This window comes from Oryctolagus cuniculus, chromosome 21 (genome assembly GCF_964237555.1).
Source record: "Oryctolagus cuniculus chromosome 21, mOryCun1.1, whole genome shotgun sequence".
Lineage (NCBI taxonomy): Eukaryota > Metazoa > Chordata > Mammalia > Lagomorpha > Leporidae > Oryctolagus > Oryctolagus cuniculus.
In genome coordinates, this window is record NC_091452.1 from 5575011 (window position 1) to 5593980 (window position 18970).

Genomic DNA, 18970 nt, shown 5'->3' on the forward strand with positions numbered 1-18970 from the left:
GAGTGTGCGCGGTCTCAGTGCGTCATTCACGGTGGCCTCTTGGGCAGCCCCAGTCAGGTGCTGCTGTTGGCACTGCTGGAGCCCCAGCACAGCACTGAGGCTTTGGGGGTCATCAGAGAATCAGCGGGAGCCTCAGACTCACTGCTTCCTTCTGAGGTGCAGCTGGTGGTTACGGCAGGGCCACGTCGGAGACCAGAGCCGGGGCCCGAGGCTCCTCAGTGGATTTGGTAGGATCTTTGGAAACATCCCCAGCTTTGTTGACAGCAGTTGAAGTCAGTCATGGAGAAAGGACATGTCCACCAAAAGCCTCAGCACCTCCATTTGCGACCTGTCTCGGGACAGAGCCTACTGACATCTGGCTGGAGGAGGCCCCACTGCGAATGACGAGTTGCGCTGACTCTGGGAGGGGGGACAGGGTGGGTTGCACGGTGGCAGTCATGGGAAAACAGGCAAAGGAGAAGCAGGTTCTGAGGGTGCAGGGGAGGACCTAGCGACCCCCAGGGATGGTCCCAGCATCAGGACATGCTGAACTCAGGGTGATGGAGGGCCCACCAGTAGTGGGTCATCCACTGTGTCTGTATGTTGCTCCCTTACGTTCCTGGTCTTTAAGAGCAGTGGTGCCCACAACTCCCAAGAGTGGGGTTTTCAAAGAGGACTACAAAGACCTGGATGTAAGGAACTTGTGCCCAGTTTTGTTGTCTCTTAGGAAAGAGTCAAGATGTGAGTAGTATTAAGGTTGAGTCCCGTGTAGTGGCCGGGTCTCCCCATTTTCTAGTTTATGTCTTGGCCAGAGAATGTTGCAGGAGGAAACAAGTTCTTGGTTGTAGTATTTAGCTTGAGAGGTTCCCGGTTACCAGAAAGCATGCCAGGGCTGGGCCCATGGGAGTGGATGTGGTTACCTGTCGCTGGAAGTCTGTCCATGACCCAGGGAGAGGAGAGGAGGGCATGGCTCTGCGTGAGCCCAGTCACACAAAAGCAGCCTGCTGGAGCCCTGTGTTATGAAAGATTGGGCATCTAGAGGTCTCCCTGCACCCCAAGTTGGGGCTCCCTGGGATCCATACCCCAGCCTTTCCACAGCCTCCCTAAGGCTGATCCAGCCCTGAAATCTTACACATCTCAGATGCAGCTGTCCGTGCCCCGGTTATTCCCGGGGACTTTCCCCTCCATGCCTCGGGCTCCTGGGTCACAGTGGGTTGCACCACACCCAGGGCTCAACTTGAGTCCTGGGGGGCGCTAAGCTGCGTCCAGGAGTCCTTAGACCTTCGAGCTTCCCCATGCCTGGGGTACAGCTTGAACCCTAGGGCAATGACTTGCATCCAGGTATCCTCAGACTCTGGAGCTAAAACCCACATCTGAGGTCTGGCTTGAACCTCGAAGCTTTTGAAAGGAGTGGGGAGCTTGGGCATGAGAGATGCCAAGCTCCAGCCAACTGGTAGCAGCCTGAAGCATAAGCTGACACTGAGAAACAGGGCCTAGAGCTGCCCCTGGAAGCCAGAAACCACAGACATTCCAGCTCGAATGGCTTGGAGCAGCCTGCATCAGCCACCCATGATGGGGCCAGAGCTCCATCCTGCCTCTGGACATTTCTGCCAGGTCAGGGTTATGAGCCGGGCAGTGGACCCACTGCCCCAAGCAGACCATGAGCTGGCCACTGGGGCTTGGGTCAGCGGACAGGGGAAGGGAGGAATGGCAGAGTGTGCTCCCCAGACATGTTGGCCAACCAGGCAGGTAAACTGTCCCCACCCAGGGGAGGTACAGCAGAAGGTGGGCACCTGGTCCAGCCTCCAGAAGCCGGCTGATTCCGGTCTGTGATGTCCCGCTTCCTGGGAGCTGCCCCAAAGCCTGGACGCTGAGCCCTTGCACTGGGCCCACAGATTTGGGGTGCCTGTGCTTGCTCCATGGCCTTTGCTGTCCCGTGCTGCTCCTGGCTCCATGTGTCTGCAGCCACAGAAGAAGGGCAGGCAGGGTGGCCACACGTTCACCACCCGCAGTGGCCAGACCCTGGCACCGTGCTCCAGAAGCAAGATCTGGCTCACCTTTGAGGAGCCCAGCAGGGGTGATCTCACAGCCTGTGCCAGCTCCGGGATGCCAGGTGGCCTGTGCGCTCCCTGCTGAGAACTGGGAACTAGCCAGAGGCCTGTGTCCCCACCGCAGGCTAGCGCATCTGGGCATAGTTCTCCCTTGGCTTTCCCAGGTTGCATCTGGCAGCTGTGACTGGTGACCACTGCCTTTCCTCACTGGCTGCTGCCCGTGGCTATGTGCTCCGTGGAGCTTCCAGCCTGTAGCTGGCTTCAGTTACTAAGACATAGCAAAGAAGTCCCCAGTTTAGCATTTCAAAGGCCCGCCAGAGATGCTGAGCTGAAGAGAAGAGAGCTTGACCACCCTGGCATGCACTCCCCAGATGTCCGTGCTGTGTGTGTGTCTCTCTCCCCAGCTCTCCTGGCTGGCTCACCACTTAATGCTGTGGGACTTGGGGTCCCCCAGCTGTTTCATTCTTGCCTCCATGTGAGGTAAGAATTCAACGCAGAGATGTGGGTAAAGTGCGAGAATGGATCAGGCTTTATCTAAAGAGAGAGCACGTTCAGACATGACTGTAGGAGACACTCACCCCGAGGAGAGGAGTGTGCCGCACCGTTCAGTGGTCCCATTGGTGTGGTGCCCTGAGTACAAAAACAGGGTTTGGGCAGGGTTCCGTGCACACAGTGCTGTCGAAAGTTTCGTGACATCTGCACGCGTGTTCACGCCATCTCCACGGGCAGGTCACTGTACAGGTGTTCATTTTGCTGTCTCCACGTGGGGCTCAGGATATGTGTGATCATCATGGCGCCTCCACGTGGAGCTTGGTGTACACACATCATGCCGTCTCCACGTGGAGTTCAGCGTATGCGTGTTCTTTGTGGCAGAGGCACAGGTGCACCACGGGAAAGCGGGTGTGCTGAATCGACACGCGAGGGGGTGGAGTCAGGGTGGGAGACCACAAGAGACTCCTGGAAGCTCCGGCTCCTGTCTCCCCATGCATACTGGATACTGAGTGCCACAGGCTGCAGGAGGGCCTGCCAAGCCCACACTTTGCTTCCTGCAAAGAGGGCACTTGAGCTTTTAGGTGGCTTGGTAATTTTTAGCCTCTTTATTCGACAGCTTTCCCACTGACCCCAGTTAGTTTAAGGCATGCTTAAACTAGCTGCACTTTTCCCTCCCCCCACCTATCCTCATGCCAACCCAGACTCTGCCTGTACATCCAGCGATACAAAGTAAACCGCCTGTGGGGTGAGTAGGTCACCACGAGTGCCAGCCTTGGAGAACACTTTCTTAAAGACGCGGCTCAGAGGTCAGAGGCAGGCGTTACGCTGGGTGCTGAGGCAGCAGGGGAAGAGAGAGAGAAGGACCCTTCTCGTGAGGTGTGCGTGCTGGTGAGAGATCGGTGGCCTGGCTGACGTTGGCCAGGGACGCTTGGAGTCGTGGCGAGGCCCAGGATCATCATGGGCGTTGGAAGGAAACGGCTGAGCAGCGGCCACAGCAGAGCCCCCGGGGGGCTCCAGGTGCGGAGGAGCCGGCAGAGGACCTGCGTGCTGGGGAAACAGCAGCAGCGAGCCGTGGTTCTGGGCAGGTGCTCGTGCAGCTGTGGTAGGCGCTGGCAGTGCCAGGCTACTTAAATTTTACTGAATCCAAATAAAAACAAAATGGAAAGTTCACACGCCACGTGTCAAGTTCTGGATTTGCTCTGTGCACCTGGGGCTGCTTGACTGGACAGAGTCGAGTGTTCTCGTCATCACCAGGTTGTATTGGACAGTACCTCTTCAGATAAGCTCACCCGAGTGTCACACACCTGGAGGCATGGCACCACCTTCCCATTTGGCAGACAGGGAAAGTAAGGCACAAGGGGTTATGTGTGATGTGCCCAAGGCTGCAGAGTGAGTGAGCGCAGAGCTGGGGTTCTGAGCCTGGGGCTGACCCTTGCCCTGCTGTGAGCATGTCAGTCTGCATCATTGCACGAGGGGCCCGAGCATCCCTGGAGTTTGACGTCCTCAGGACCTCCTGGAATGAGGGGCAGCCACGCCCATTAAGCAGTCACGCCCCAGCTCATTTGTCACCGTAGCTCACAGGTGAGGATGGGACATGCCCACTGCACAGTCCACCTTCAGCTGACCGTGGCGATGTGCAGACCACCCCTTAGTAAGATCTTGTTGCGTGTTTTGAGAGGGGGCTGGAGGAAATTTTGAACAAGGGATCGGGTCTTTCTGACTGATGGCGCAGGCCTGTGTCAGTGCCGTCACTGTGTCTGAAAAAAGGCGTCCAGGGGCTGGCATTGTGGTGTCATGGGTTAGCTGCCACCTGCTATGCCAGCATCCCACGTGGGCACCAGTTCAAGTCCCAGCCGCTCCACTTTCAATCCATCTCCCCGCTAAAATGCCTGGGAAAGCAGCAGAGGATGGCCTAAGTCCTTGGGCACCAGAACCCAAACGGGAGACCTGGAAGAAGCTCCTGGCTCCTAGCTGCAGCCTGGCCCAGCCCTTGCCATTGCAGCCATTTGGGAAGTGACCAGAAGATGGAAGACAGAGCGCTCTGTCTCTCCCTCTGTTTCTGTAATTCTGCTTTTCAAATACATAAAATAAATCTTTAAAAAGAAAGGCATCTACCCGGCACCAGGAAAATTCTGTGTGGTCTCAGCAAGGCATTGTAGCTCCCCTCTCTGCACCTCAGTTCCCCATCCGTGGAGTGAGGAAACAGACGGTGCCTACTGTGGGCTGTTGTGGAAGCTCTCCGTGCAACCCGAGACACAGCGTGAGGCACGCCTGGGCCACATGATCAGGATGCACAGGACACAACAGGAGTGCCTCTGCTCCTCCCTGCTTCCAAACACCGCAAGTTTGGAAACCAAGGCCGCTCTAGGGAGGCCCAAGGCAGAGCAGTGCCAGCCTTGGAAATGGCTTTGCTCTCAGCTCCTGTGCTTGTGAACTTAGGCAAGTGCCTTACTCCTCCTTAACACGGCCGTTGTTGCGCCTGATGGCTCGGCTGTTTGGAGAGTGCAGTGATGGGCCTGGCCCGGACATTTGGTGAATGCGGTCAGCTTCTTGTGTTTAAAATGTGCTTTTGAGTGCTTTCCTGCCCAGCTGCCCTTACCCACGGTGGGTGTCGAGACAGAATTGATGGTCATCAAAGCCGACCTGTGTCCAGCTTGCCCACCATTAAATGCAGTGGTCACACCCTCAAAAGGCCTGGGGCAGGAAGGGGGCCTGCACATAGCAGCTGCTGCGCTGAGATGGGAGCTGCTTCACCCCCGACCAGTGAGAGAAGTGGTCGCCACACGGGACCTACGGTGCCTTCCTGCCCGTCTGGAACACCGGGCGCCGGCTGACCGGCAGGCCAATCAGAGCTGGGTCCCCTGGAAGACGCCGATGCACGTAGCCTGAGGATCGTGAGCTTCACGTGGAAACCTGGGCACTCGGAACCACACTTGCTGGCTTTCCGAAGCGTGGCTGTGTCAGCTGCTTATTAGTGAAAGTATCTGAATCAAAGTGGGCCCGGAAAGAGTGCGTCACAGCTGAGGATTATAGTTGGTCATGTGAAACGAACAGGAGGTCACATGACAAAGGAAAACAAAACCAGGCCGCTGTACAAGTGGGAAGAGTGGCAGAAGCCCAGACGAAAGATGGTGACCTCCCGAGAGGTCAAGGACAGAGGAGTGTAGGCTGTGGTGGTCACTTCCCCGCCCCAGCTTCTTGCACGCGGCTCCCACAGCTGATTCTCGCTCTGGGAAATCTGCTCGTCTGTCTGGTGCTTCTGGGCCATGGCGATTGCCTGAGACTGAGGACAAGCCCTCATGGAGCAAGCACACAACTGCCCCCCTTGGGTCATCCTGACCTGCCCTGGGGCCTGGCGCTGCTTGCAGTTTGCGTGACAGGCCGTCCTGACGGGCGGATGTTGTGCGGGCAGCTCTTCTCTCCTGAGCATGGTGCACGTAGACTAAAAACTGGGATGTGTGACTCTGGGAGTCCTCTTGTTCCCCGATGGGATAAAGAAGAGAGAGCACAGGGCTGGCGCCGCGGCTCAATAGGCTAATCCTCCGCCTTGCGGCGCCGGCACACCAGGTTCTAGTCCCGGTCGGGGTGCCGGATTCTGTCCCGGTTGCCCCTCTTCCAGGCCAGCTCTCTGCTGTGGCCTGGGAGTGCAGTGGAGGATGGCCCAAGTGCTTGGGCCCTGCACCCCATGGGAGACCAGGAGAAGCACCTGGCTCCTGGCTTCAGATCAGCGCGATGCATCAGCCACGGCAGCCATTGGAGGGTGAACCAATGGCAAAAAGGAAGACCTTTCTCTCTGTCTCTTTCTCTCTCACTGTCCACTCTGCCTGTCAAAACAAAACAAAACAAAACACAGAAGGAACGTCACGGGAGCGGTCTGAAATGTCCGTCAGCGCACCCACTCTGCACGGCGCGGGCAGCCCCGGACAGGAGACGCTTGGGAACAGACAGTCCGTGAGGGGACCGTCATGTCGCTGGTGCAGCGGGGAAGGGCAGGCGGCCTGTGTCCACCAAAGGCTGCCGGAAACGGAGATCCAGGGACTGGCCAATGCCTTCTTAAAAGAGTAGGTTTCTCTTTTTAAAACACTGCCACGTAAGACGCGTTACTCCACAGAGACGTCGGATAGATGTGTGTTGGCGGCCCCCAAAAGGGGTGGTTGTTTACTCACTGAACCGACTGGCAGTGGACTGCTGGCGTGACTGCAGCCCTCCACAGCCTCCCTGCTCTGAAGCAGCCTGCACTGTGGGGACCTGGAGCCCAGCGCAGAGACGTGGAGCCAGCAGAGGGGCTTTGCCCGATGGCACAGCTTAGGTCTGTCTGAGACGCCGAGTCTCGGTGGGGCCTCATGGGTCGGGTCTCCTGGAGGTGACGCTGTGCAGCGCCCAGTCTTGCTGCATGTATTCTGTGGCAGCCAGTGAGATAATTGGCTTTTGTGTGTGTGTGTGTGTGTGTGCGCGTGTGTGTGTAAGCAAACCATGAAATGTGTGCTGGCTAAGTTAGTGTGGAGTTTCAGTTGATGAGTGCCATTTCCCCTGAAAACGGGTTTCACTGTCAGGCAGCCCCGGGGAGTCTAGGAGGGAGGCCCGGTCAGCTGAGGCAGCTGCGGAGGTGCCGCTGTTGGGCTGACCATAGAGAGAGATTTTTAAAGCAAGTGACTGAGGCTTGGGGCCTTGGAGCTGCGATTCAGACTGTAACCATCAGGCACTGAGATGTAAGGAGCAGTTCCTGTTTCGTTGGTGTGAACAGACGTTTTGGCGTTTGGGTTGGCCAGGTCTTTAGTCATCAGCCAGTGGACAGCTTGGATCTGCAGCCACATAGGGAGTGGCTAGGACCTGCCTGTCCCTTCAGTTGCAGGGACATTGCCTGCTCTGTGAGTTGTGTCTTGAATCCGTTGGCTCACGGTTCATTTTGACAAAGGACGCTGCTACCAGGTGCTGAGTGTCGGCTCCAGTCTATGAAACGGGTTATTTGGGTGGTCCCTGGAGGGTCGTCAGCCTGGGGCTGCTCCAGGGACACAGAATGGGAGGCGGGTGCGAGCAGGCCCCAGCAGAGCCACCACGGCCCTGCCTGCACACAGCACGCCCTGCCTGGTTCTGAGGGCAGGAATGGGAGCTGCGTGCCTGCCACCTGGGTGGGGTCTGCATGGGGTGCCGGTGCCCTGACTCAGTGGAGGCACCAGAGGACCCGAGCGTGTGCCCCTCTCAGGCTGAACAGCCCACTTAGCACACTCCCCAGCAACCTGAAATACAGCCTGCCTTCCTCCTGAGACGTCTTACCAGCATACAGACATCCGACACGGTTTTTAAATAGACGCCAAACAGAAACTCTCAAAGTATGCGATCATCAGAGTGCAGAAAACCCAGTTAGTAACTCCATCCCCTAGGCCTCCGGTGGCTGTGGACTTCCCAGGCGGGCCGGGTCGCGTTGCACGTCTGATTGCCAGTCTCTGGGCACGTCTGTTGCAGCCTCAGCGTCAGGCCGAGCATGCCCGCAGGGGAGACGCTGTCAGTGCCTGCAGCACTCCAGGTGGGCTGCTGGAGGATTGCAGGGAGGCACCGAGTGCATTTCTTTTCTTTTTCAAAGATTTATTTATTTTGAGAGACAGGTCTTCCATCACTGGCTCACCCCCAAAATGGCCACAATGGCTAGAGCTGGGCCAATCCAGAGCCAGGAGCCAGGAGCTTCTTCTGGGTCTCCCATGCACTTGCAGGGACCCAAACAATTGGGCCATCTTCCACTGCTTTCCCAGGCACGTTAGCAAGAAGCTGGACTGGAAGTAGAGCAGCCGGGACTCAGACCTGTGCTCTGATACGGGATGCTGGCACTGCAGGCGGTGGCTTTACCCACTATGCCACAGCACGGGCCTCCCAAGTTTTTCCATCTTCTGCTGCTCCTCCCAGGCCATTAGCAGGGAGCTGGATCAGAAACGGGGCAGCCAGGATATGAACTGGCACCCATATGACATGCCAGCACCACAGATGGTTGCCACAGTGCCAGCCCCTGCATATAGCTTTATTAAAGAAAGACTTATTTGAAAGTCACAGTCATACAGAGAATGGGAGAGAGAGAGAGAGAATCTTCCATCTGCTGGTTCACTCCCCAGCATGGCTACAACAGCCAGGGCTGGGCCAGGTGGAGCCAGGAGCCAGGAACAACATGCTGGTCTCCATGTGGGTAGAAGGAACCGGAGCACTGGGGTCGTCCTCCACTGCTTCCCTGGGAGCGTTCCCGGGAGCTGGATCCCAGCGCAGCAGCCCGACTCCGGCTGCGGCTCGGATAACGGGGTGCCGGGCGGCCTGCCTGCGGGCACTGCAGAGCGGCCGGACGTGCAGCTTCTGACATACTCTGCTGCTTAATCTCTCACGGATGTCTGAGTGCTCCTTGCGGTAAGTAAGACGTGCGCAGTTCAGCGGCGTCACGCCAGCCCTCGTCAACATTCAAATGACTCTCGTGATGGTCTTGTGAAAACGAAGACTTCTCTCCTCTTTCTACTGGAGTTTCCTCTTCCAGCTTCTAGAAGCATCCCTCTTGGAAGTCGTGTCTGTCGCCCAGCCAGAGGATGGGGGTGCCACAGGCATCTCCTCCAGCAGTGTTCACGTGGAGACCCTCGGCTCTGCGGCGCGTGAGCCACACGTCCTGCTTGGTGTTTTGTCTGGACGCCCCGCCCTCGCCGCCTCGCGTGTATCCCGTGGGTGCTAGGACGACCCTCGTGTCATAAGAGAGGAAGGTGAGGGCATGGACGGGGCTCACCTCGGAGGTGCTCAGTCAGAACCGGCTCCCGGGTTCCGGCTCCCACGCTCAGCTCATCAGCCCCCCTGTTCCTGCTGGGTTAAAGCCCGATTCTGTGAAGATGACATTCTTGCGTCTGAAAAACAAGTGCACCTTTTGCTTTTGACACTTTTTATTCCAATTGGTGATGGTGTTCACCCGTTTCACCAAAATATTCCCAGAGTCACTGTCAGGTGCCCATGCGCCCTTGTGCTTGCTGCCCTGGCTTTGGGATCTTCCGCTCGCTCACCAGTTGGATTTCCGAGCACATGTGTAGTAGTGACGGTCGGCTCCCCCAGGCAGGTGCCTGTGAGTCCAGAGTCATCCAGCGAGCGCCTTCAGGGCGGCAAAGAAGGCTCCTTTCTGAGAAGCAGGCACTTTGGACTGAGAGTCCGTGGCCTAATTAGCCGTCCGCCTTTTTTAGCCTCTCGTAGAGGACTATGGGTGGTTTCAAAGGAAGAAGTAGGTTTTGCTGTCCCGAGGGCGCCCTGCTCTGCCTCTCTCTCTGCTCCCCAGGCAGCTGGAGGACGGGCCACCGGGAACGCCGCCGTGTGCGTGTCTGTGCCCTCGGGAGTTTTAGCATTGCTTCGCTAGCTCGTTTCCTTACGTGGGTGATGCTTGGGAAATGCCCTTGTGGGGCTAAGAAAACTGCCTGGAGGTTTGCTGATGGAACAGTTGACCGTGACTTCCGTAGAAACAGACAGCTGCTGTTTGTTGAGCTCGTACTGTGTGCCAGACGCTGGCTGAGTGCGCGTGGGTAACCCTGGGAGTCAGTCCTCAGGCGGAGCGGGCGGCAGAAGGCCGTGTTCACCCGACACAGTTGGACAGCCCGCGTCTGTGTGCTCGCCGCCCTTCTGTCCCGTCGTGTCCTGCCTGCCGCCTGCGTTCCCTGGCAGCAGGGCCTGAGCTATAGGACATCAGAGCGGAACAGAAAGTTCCCAAGAGAAGGCCCGGAGCTGCTGGTGCAGGATGCGGAGACGCGGCGGTGGGGTCAGGAAGCCAGAGGGCGGCCGGGCTCCAGGCGCTGCAGCCTTCCTGGCAGGGGAGAGCCGCCTCGAGCGGGTTATAACTTATTCATGACTAGAATCTAAAATAGCTTGCTATAACTAATTCAGAGCCACCACCTGAGTACTGTGCGCTGTGGTTTTTTCCAGATTCTAAAATTATTACCCTATTTCCAAAGGCTTTGTGTTCAGCTAAAAGGTAGGCCTGGTTCTGATCACCCAGGCACAGAATAAAGGTCCCGTTTCCAAATGGGAGCCCCTCTCCTGCCACCGGTGCTTCTCTTCTTTCCCCGAGAGACGTCGCTCGTGGACGCCTTGCAGCACTTCCCGGCGTTGTCGGGAAATGCTGGGGTGAGGTCATGTTCCCATCAGTGCTCTGCAGTGTTGTGATAAATGCGGCGGGATTCTGGCTCGGCCTCCAGAGTGCGACGTAACGCATGAGTTCAGACGTGAAGCACGAACGGAGGTGAGGTAGGCGAGGGGGCGGGAGGAGGTGTGCCGAGCGTTTCAAGGCGTGCAAAGGCCCTGCATTGGAGGGGCGACAGAGCACACTGGGTGAGCCCACGGCCTGGGGGGGGGGGTCCACTGGACAAGGATGGGGAGGGGCAGGCCGACACTGGGGTGGGACGTGTTACACTCAGTAGCCAAAGCGTGTGCAGGACAGATGTGTGTGGTAGAACAGCTGCTAAGGGAAAAAGCGTAGTTTGGAAAGAGGCAAAGATAGGTCTAGCCTGGGTTCTCTGCGCCGTGACTTCAGGGCCCTGATGCTGACTCCACCCCGGAGGGCTCCTGGGCTTGGCGAGGAAGAGGGGACTGTGCCCTGGCCCTGTAGGATCCCGGAGATGAGACACGCCTGTGGCTGGGTGCCAGGTCTCAGTCCTTGTTCCCAGGCTGGCCTTGCAGCCTTGCTAGGGTGCTGGCCTGGCCCACGACTGCCCCTCCGCCACCTTCTGGGAGACGCGGCTGCAGTCGAAAGCAGGGCTCACTGCCGAGCCTCTCTGGTGGGCGGCGGGGCTTTCTGGCAGTGTGCGGGCGGGAGGGTCTGCCCCCCGGGCCAGCGCTGTGCTGTGCTCGGATGGGCGTCGCCTGGGCTCACGCTGCTGGGGCCCGGCCTTGCCTTCTGGGCCCACGCGTCGGGGTGAGAGCGGGGGTGTTCACAACTCCAGAGGCGTCTCAATTTCTCCACGCAATTCAATCCCCAACCCACAGCCCCCGAGAGCTGGGAAAAGCTGCCGGCCCAGCCGCGTGTCCCGACTTGTGTTCCTGTCTCAGTGGGATGTGCGCCTCAGTCTCCTCCGAGGGGAGGGAAAGCAGAGACAAAGCCAGAGGCCGTATTTCAGCTGGCAGCGCCCTGCAGGCGGCTGGGGGATTCCTGGCAGGCCCCGTGACCCTGCGCCGCTGGAGAGCCCGGGGCGGGGGGCAGGCGCGTCTTTATGGCTCCGTAAGAAGCTGTGGTCGCTAGAAAGTGGTGGGGTGCTCCGCCTGTCCGGGGGCTTCAGAGCCTACAGCTACAGAATTTGGGACCAGAGGCCTGTTTCAAGCCTTAATCTGAACCTACAGAGTGAACGTGAGTTGTCAGGCATCTAACACCTAGTGAGTTCACTGCAGGGACAAAGGGCTGCGGCTCACCTCCAGCACCCTGCTCGGGGTCTGCTCCTCCCAGGGGCCGTTCCTCCCGCTCCCACCAGAGCTCTCTGGGAGGTGTCGAGCTGTGCGCATTCCCGAGCATGGCCCTGGGACGGGCACGCGGAGCTGAGGGCAGTGTCCCCACGGGGAGAAGAGGACCCATGTCCAGGCGCTGCCATCTGCCGTTTAGAAGTTGCTGAGCCGGCGCCGCGGCTCACTAGGCTAATCCTCCGCCTAGTGGCGCCGGCACACCGGGTTCTAGTCCCGGTTGGGGCGCTGGATTCTGTCCCGGTTGCCCCTCTTCCAGGCCAGCTCTCTGCTGTGGCCAGGGAGTGCAGTGGAGGATGGCCCAGGTGCTTGGGCCCTGCACCCCATGGGAGACCAGGAAAAGCACCTGGCTCCTGGCTCCTGCCATCAGATCAGTGTGGTGCGCCGGCCGCGGCGGCCATTGGAGGGTGAACCAACGGCAAAGGAAGACCTTTCTCTCTGTCTCTCTCTCTCACTGTCCACTCTACCTGTCAAAAAAAAAAAAAAAAAAAAAAAAAGAAGTTGCTGATGGCCCCCAGCAGTGCTTAGCACCCAGACCAGTTTGCATCAGGACAAAAGTCAGGATACGAGGTTCCACCATCTGTGGCGTGTGTCTCGGACACAGCGAGCCCTTGTGCAACACGTGCTCCCTGGGTGCCCCCCGCAGCACACAGTGCTCATCCGTCCACCCCTGCCCTCGTCCAGCCTGCCCACCCTCTCCTGCCTCGGCCTCCAGAGCACCCAGCTGCTCCCGTGGCTTCGTCCCTGTTGCTGTCCTGGAGTGAGGGGCTGTGTCCTACGGTGACTACAGGTCATTAGCAGCCGAGGGTAACAGCGGAAAAGGTCACCAGCGTTGAGCTGCGCGACTCACTTGCCCTCAGGATAGCAGAGGTGTTCTATCTTTAGGAACAGGTGAGAAAATAGTGATTTGGTTCCTACTTCCAGATGTGATTTGTCCCTTGGGCCCTCAGTAGACTTTTCTTACTTGGATGTACCCTGACGTGCGGGTGACCCTGCTGTGCAGTTGATCCTGGCATACAGGTGCACAGGTGGACCCTAGTGTGCAGGTGACCCTCGTGTACAGGTGGACCCTCTGTGCAGGTGACCCTAGCGTGCAGGTGACCCTCTGTACAGGTGGACCCTGGTGTGCAGGTGACCCTGGTGTACAGGTGACCCTGGCGTGCAGGTGACCCTGGTGTACAGGTGGACCCTAGTGTGCAGGTGGACCCTGGTGTACAGGTGACCCTAGTGTACAGGTGGACCCTCTGTACAGGTGGACCCTGGTGTACAGGTGACCCTCGTGTACAGGTGACCGTAGTGTGCAGGTGGACCCTAGTGTACAGGTGACCATAGCATACAGGTGGACCCTAGTGTACAGGTGACCATAGTGTACAGGTGGACCCTGGTGTACAGGTGACCCTAGTGTACAGGTGGACCCTAGTGTACAGGTGACCATAGCATACAGGTGGACCCTAGTGTACAGGTGACCATAGCATACAGGTGGACCCTCGTGTACAGGTGACCATAGCATACAGGTGGACCCTAGTGTACAGGTGACCATAGCATACAGGTGGACCCTCGTGTACAGGTGACCATAGCATACAGGTGGACCCTAGTGTACAGGTGACCATAGCATACAGGTGGACCCTAGTGTACAGGTGACCCTGGTGTACAGGTGACCCTCGTGTACAGGTGACCCTGGTGTACAGGTGGACCCTAGTGTACAGGTGACCCTGGTGTACAGGTGACCCTCGTGTACAGGTGACCCTGGTGTACAGGTGACCGTAGTGTGCAGGTGACCCTAGTATACAGGTGACCCCGGCGTGCAGGTGACCCTAATGTTTGGTATCTCTTCAGTAGAGCCTTTTACATCAGCACAGAGAGAGAGAGAGAGGGAGGGAGGGAGGGAGAGGGAGGGGTCTTCCATCTGCTGGTTCACTCCCCAAATGGCCGCAATGGCTAGAGCTGCGCCCATCCGGAGCCAGGAGCCAGGAGCCAGGAGCTTCTTCCAGGTCTCCTATGTGGGTGCAGGGGCCCAAGTGCTCAGGCCATCTTCCACTGCTTTCCCAGGCCACAACAGAGCTGGATCAGAAGTGGAGCAGCCGGGACTTGAACCGGCGCCCATATGGGATGCTGGCGCTGCAGGCCAGGGCGTTACCCGCTATGCCACAGCGCCGGCCCCCTGTCCTGGTCCTGTCGCCAGTGCTCGTCCCTCACTCCCCTCTGGCACCGCCTTTCCGGCCCTGCTCTGCATGGCGGCGGAAGTGTGCACCTTCAGAACGAGCAGGCAGACCGGCGCCCACCACGTAGATCATCGGGCGGTCACATCAGGCTGTGACAACCTGGGATTGTCGCAGACTCCAACGCTGCCCATGGCGCCGGGCAACAGCATGCCATGCACGGGAACCCTGGAGAAGCAGTTTCTCTCCGAGAGTGCCCTGGCAGGGGGACTGGGGGGTGTGCTCCGAGGCCCTGGTCACGAGAACAGTTCATAGCAGATAACCCGTCTGTCCCTGGTGTGCCTCAGCCCTGCACGCGGCGCCTTGGTTTGCTCTGGTCGCCTCTCCAGGCAGATGGCTCACTTCCCCCACCTCTCCCGGGTCACGGGGGGGCCACAGCCTTGACGGGGGTGACCGAGGCCTGGGGGTGAGGACAGAGGGCAGGGACCGGGGGCAGGCCCTGTGTGGAGCTCCCCACTCTGCCTTCTCCCTCTTGCCGTCTGCGGACAGCACCAAGAGCCAGGTGCAGCCCGGTGCCCGGTGCCCGGCTGTCCCCTAGGGGGCAGTCACGTTCCCCGCCCTGGGTGTGGCAGTCACAGCCTGCCTGAGGCTGGCAGCTGGGTCTGAGCCTGTGACCCCGGCTCCTCAGGCCACCTCTGCACCCTGCTCCTCTCCAGTAGAGTGACGTGGCCCTGGACAGGGCTCCACGCCTGCGTCCCCGGCCTGGTGTCTGTGCACCCACCACGGCTGTGGCACGCGGCAGGCACTCAGGGAGTGGAGGCTTCAGCGCCCACGGCTGGGCCTCCTGTCCAGGCTGCACTGTCTCCTTGCGCTTCCTGGGGGAGGCCCGCGCCCCCTGCACTGAGCCAAGGAGAGTGGGTGGCAGTGACCACGGTCTTCCCTGCAGGCCACCTGGGTGTCAGCATGGCGGCCACGAACCTGGAGAACCAGCTGCACAGCGCGCAGAAGAACCTCCTGTTCCTGCAGCGGGAGCACGCCAGCACGCTCAAGGGGCTGCACGCCGAGATCCGGCGCCTGCAGCAGCACTGCACAGGTACCGGGCCGGGCCGCGCCCCTGCGCCCCTGGGTCTGCCCGCACAGCGAGATGCCCCGTGTCGGGTGCGGAGCGCCCTCTGGGGGATACAGGACCTTGAGAAGATTGAGACCCAGTGTTGGGATCGCCAGTGCAGGTGGAGCTGGTCCCCGAGGCGCAGCATGCGTGCTGTGAGCTGCTCTGGTTCTGGGGTGTCGGGATATGTTTGGGGGCCGTGGGGAAGGGGTCTGGGGAGGCAGGAGGGTGCCATTAGCCCCCGCTCGCCTCTGAATCGCCTCTGTGGGGTGGGACTCGCGGCGCCCCCTGGGGCGTTCTCAGAGCCAGGAGGGATTTGATGTGGACTGACAGAACTGACTGAATTTTCCCTCTTAGATTTGACTTATGAGCTGACGGTCAAAAGTTCTGAACAGACAGGTAAGAACTGCCCCAGCCCCCGCCCTCAAGGTGGCGCTGCCCTTGGTGGGTGGCGCAGCGGTGGTCGGCACAGAGCACGGGCTGTGCGGGTCACCAGGCAGCCAGGGCGCCCTGCGGAGGGTGGGCGGGCCTGGGCTGTGACCAGGAGGCCGCGGCTGCACCTCGTGACTGACACGCGTGTTTTTCTGCTTTTCCTGCGGTGAATCCACGTTCCTCCTGAGACAGCAGGGGGCTGAGGGCAGGGCCGGGCAGAGCGGCTCCACCTCTGTGTCCCCCTGAGCACGCCTCTCGGTGCGGCTGGGCCGTGACCGTGACCTCAGTGCTGGCAAGTCCCCAGAGGGTCTGGAAGGTGGTGCAGACGGGCCTCCTCCAGGGCCCCTTAGGCTCCCCCTGCTGGCAGCTGGGGCTGTGCGCCCCCAGGGCGGGGCACGGGCGTGTGTCGGCGCCCCCTCTCCTCACCAAGCGTGCTGGCTGCGTGGCCGAGCGTGTTACGTCCCCTAAGTGCTCCCGTCAGGAGCCAGACGGCCCGTGTGTTTGGGGGGCCGTGGAGAGAAGGCACTGGCCTCATGGGGCCTCAAAGAGGAGGGAGGAGAGGAGCCGCGCGTGCATGGACGCGGCACGCCCCCACCCCGGCCCGTCTGCGGGGCCCGTCCTTGTGTGCGGCCTGCCCGGGCGGCCCCCAGCCCCAGGGGCTCAGTGCTGATGATTTGCAGGGGTGGGGGAAACCATTGCTTTACTTTGTTCTCTCCCGAAACCACCTGTCCCAGACAGCTGCAGGATGCCGGTTGGAACCCAGCTCCTGCGTGGTGATGGCCAGGGTGTGGGAGCAGCCTGGGATCTGTGTTTACGAAGCCGCCTGGCAGCGACCCCACCAGATCCAGGCCGGCACCGCGGTGCCTGGGTTCAAGTCCTGCCCCGATTCCAGCTCCCTGCTAGTGCACACTGAGAGCAGTATTTAAAGTCAGAATGACAAGGAGCGAGAAAAAGGTCTTCCATCCACTGGTTCACTCCCCAAATGGCTGCAACGGCTGGGCCAGCCCGAAACCAGGAGCGTGCAGCTCTGTCCAGGTCTCCCTGTGGGCGCGGGGACCAAGCACGTGGGCCGTCCTCTGCTGCTTTCCCAGGCGCAGGAGCAGGGAGCTGGGCTGGAGCAAAGTAGCCGAGCCCGGAGCTGGTGCCCGTTATGGACGCCGGCGTCTCCGGCCTCAGCTTAGCCCACTGCCGCGGCGCCGGCCCCTCCGCGCCTCCTGAGCCGTGCGCGCTTCAGAGGCCGCTGGGGTTTTGTACTGTTGGCAAATGGGGGGGGGGGGCTCCTGCAAACCAGCAGTGCACTCCCAGGCCCACGCTGGCCTCTCGCCCTGCAGGAGACGGGTCTGCCAGGAGCAGTGAGCTGAAGAGGAGGTGCGAGGAGCTGGAGGCGCAGCTGAGAGCCAAGGAGGACGAGAACCAGCAGCTGCTGCGCGAGCTGGAGCAGAGGAACGCCGCCATCGCCGTGCTGGAGCACACGGTGCGCGAGCGCGAGCGCAAGTACCTGGAGGAGCTCAAGGGGCGCAGCCACAAGCTGAGCGTGCTGTCCAGCGAGCTGGAGCAGCGGGCCGGCACCATCGCCTACCTGACCGCGCAGCTGCACGCCGCCAGGAAGAAGCTGCTCAGCTCCGGCGGCACCTCGGACGCCAGCCCGGCGGGCAGCCCCGTGCTGGCCGGCTACAAGCCCGCGCCGCCCAAGGACAAGCTGCCCGAGACGCCGCGCCGCCGCATGAAGAAGAGCCTGTCGGCGCCCCTGCACCCCGAGTTCGAGGAGGTCTACAGGTTCGGGGCCGAGAGCCGCAAGCTGCTCCTGCGGGAGCCCGTGGACGCCATGCCGGACCCCACGCCGTTTCTGCTGGCCCGGGAGTCGGCCGAGGTCCACCTGATCAAGGAGCGGCCGCTCGTCATCCCCCCCATCGCCTCCGACCGCGGCGCGAGCGAGCAGCACAGCCCGGCCCGCGAGAAGCCGCACAAGGCCCACGTCGGGGTGGCGCACCGCATCCACCACGCCAGCCCGCCGCAGGCCCAGGCCGAGCTGGAGACGCTGGCGGTGGACCAGGTGAACGCGGGCAAAGTGGTGCGGAAGCACTCAGGGACGGACAGAACTGTGTGACGCCGGGGCCCGGGGTCCACGCACTGTGACCACGACCAGGAATCATCCGCTCCTCGTGTCTCCTGCCCACGCATGCCTGTCCACCGCCCCCGCTCTGGCCCCAGCGACGTCCCTGCTGCAGAACGCGTGACCAGACGCCCGCAGGCTGCATCGCTCGCTTCTGGTCCCACTCCGTGTAGCCCGAGCTCGCTCGCGGACCAGGCCCAGCACCACCGACGTCCGTGACACCTGACAGCCACGCGCCTCTACAGGGTGAGCGCAACACGTGCCAGCCTCGGCCCTGCCCCCCGTGCTCTCCTGACAGCCCCTCCGCGGGCGGCAGCCGTCACCCAGCAGCCGTGTGTCACAGGCCCAAGATGACGCCTCCTGTCACCACCCCAGTGTGTGTGCATATTTTTTGTTAGTGTTATCCAAAATGTTCAAGATCCCAACAAACTTTATTTTCTCAACCCGCCTTCATTCTGTCCTGTGTCTTCTGTTACATCACAGGGGGGTACGTGAGGGTGGCGGGCCGAGCCCTCCTGCCCGGGGAAAGCCCCCCTCGCCCCCTGCTGGGCAGAGCCCGCCCTGGGCGGCCAGTGGCTGCTGACCCCACCCCAGAGACCCAGCGTGTTAGGTGGGAGTGCAGGCGGGGCCGAGATGCGTGGCCCAGAGAGAGGAACTTGAGACGTCTTGAAACACCGCAGTGTTTATGTTCTACTACACAGAAGCCCAGAGCAGTAAACAGTCCAGCGATCCGGGCAGAGGGGCAGGGCGGGGCGGGCGTCAGTCCGAGTTGAGGGTGAGGCACACCCCCTGCAGCACCCAGTGAGAGATGTGCCTGGTCGTGAAGAGATCCGCTTCGAACACCAGGCCGACTCCCATGGCGTTGCGTCTCATGGACGTGGTGTAGACGGGGGTGCGGAAGGTGTTCTGCGAGGGAGCGGTGGGTGAGGGCCCCCCAGACACGGCCGCTGTGCCCGCACCAGGAGGGAGGGGCCTCCCCGGCCCGCAAGCTCAGCCCCGGCGTGGGGCCCGCGGGGCAGGCGAGAAGGGGCGGGGCAGGCCGGCACCTGCAGCTTGAGGCGGTGGGCTTCGATGGGGATGATCTTCAGGATGGGCAGGTCCACGACCAGCACCTTGGGTTTGCTCTTGACGAGGCAGCCTCGCTCTGTGTCCCAGTCAGCACCCTCCAGGTACAGCCCCGACACAAAGCACC

At 60.6% G+C, this 18970-nt stretch overlaps 2 protein-coding genes across 5 annotated transcripts in view; one reads left to right on the top strand and one right to left on the bottom strand.

Moving 5' to 3' along the window:
• Positions 1-18226, top strand: part of CCDC92 (coiled-coil domain containing 92) — a 35783-nt gene extending 17557 nt beyond the window's left edge. For 2 of the 3 annotated variants that reach the window (XM_051831334.2, XM_051831333.1), the window contains exons 2-4: positions 15072-15218; positions 15591-15632; positions 16997-18226. In XM_051831334.2, coding sequence (XP_051687294.1) covers positions 15089-15218; positions 15591-15632; positions 16997-17772 — 948 coding nt within the window. In that variant the 5' untranslated portion in view covers positions 15072-15088 and the 3' untranslated portion in view covers positions 17773-18226. Of the gene's footprint in view, positions 1-10770; positions 10848-15071; positions 15219-15590; positions 15633-16996 lie in introns of those variants that run through there. The other variant, XM_070066096.1, reaches the window with a different exon arrangement.
• Positions 18191-18970, bottom strand: part of DNAH10 (dynein axonemal heavy chain 10) — a 130539-nt gene continuing 129759 nt past the window's right edge. For both annotated transcript variants that reach the window (XM_070066094.1, XM_070066093.1), the window contains exons 78-79: positions 18825-18970; positions 18191-18684 (exon numbers count right to left, since the gene is read on the bottom strand). In XM_070066094.1, coding sequence (XP_069922195.1) covers positions 18538-18684; positions 18825-18970 — 293 coding nt within the window. In that variant the 3' untranslated portion in view covers positions 18191-18537. The remainder of the gene's footprint in view (positions 18685-18824) is intronic.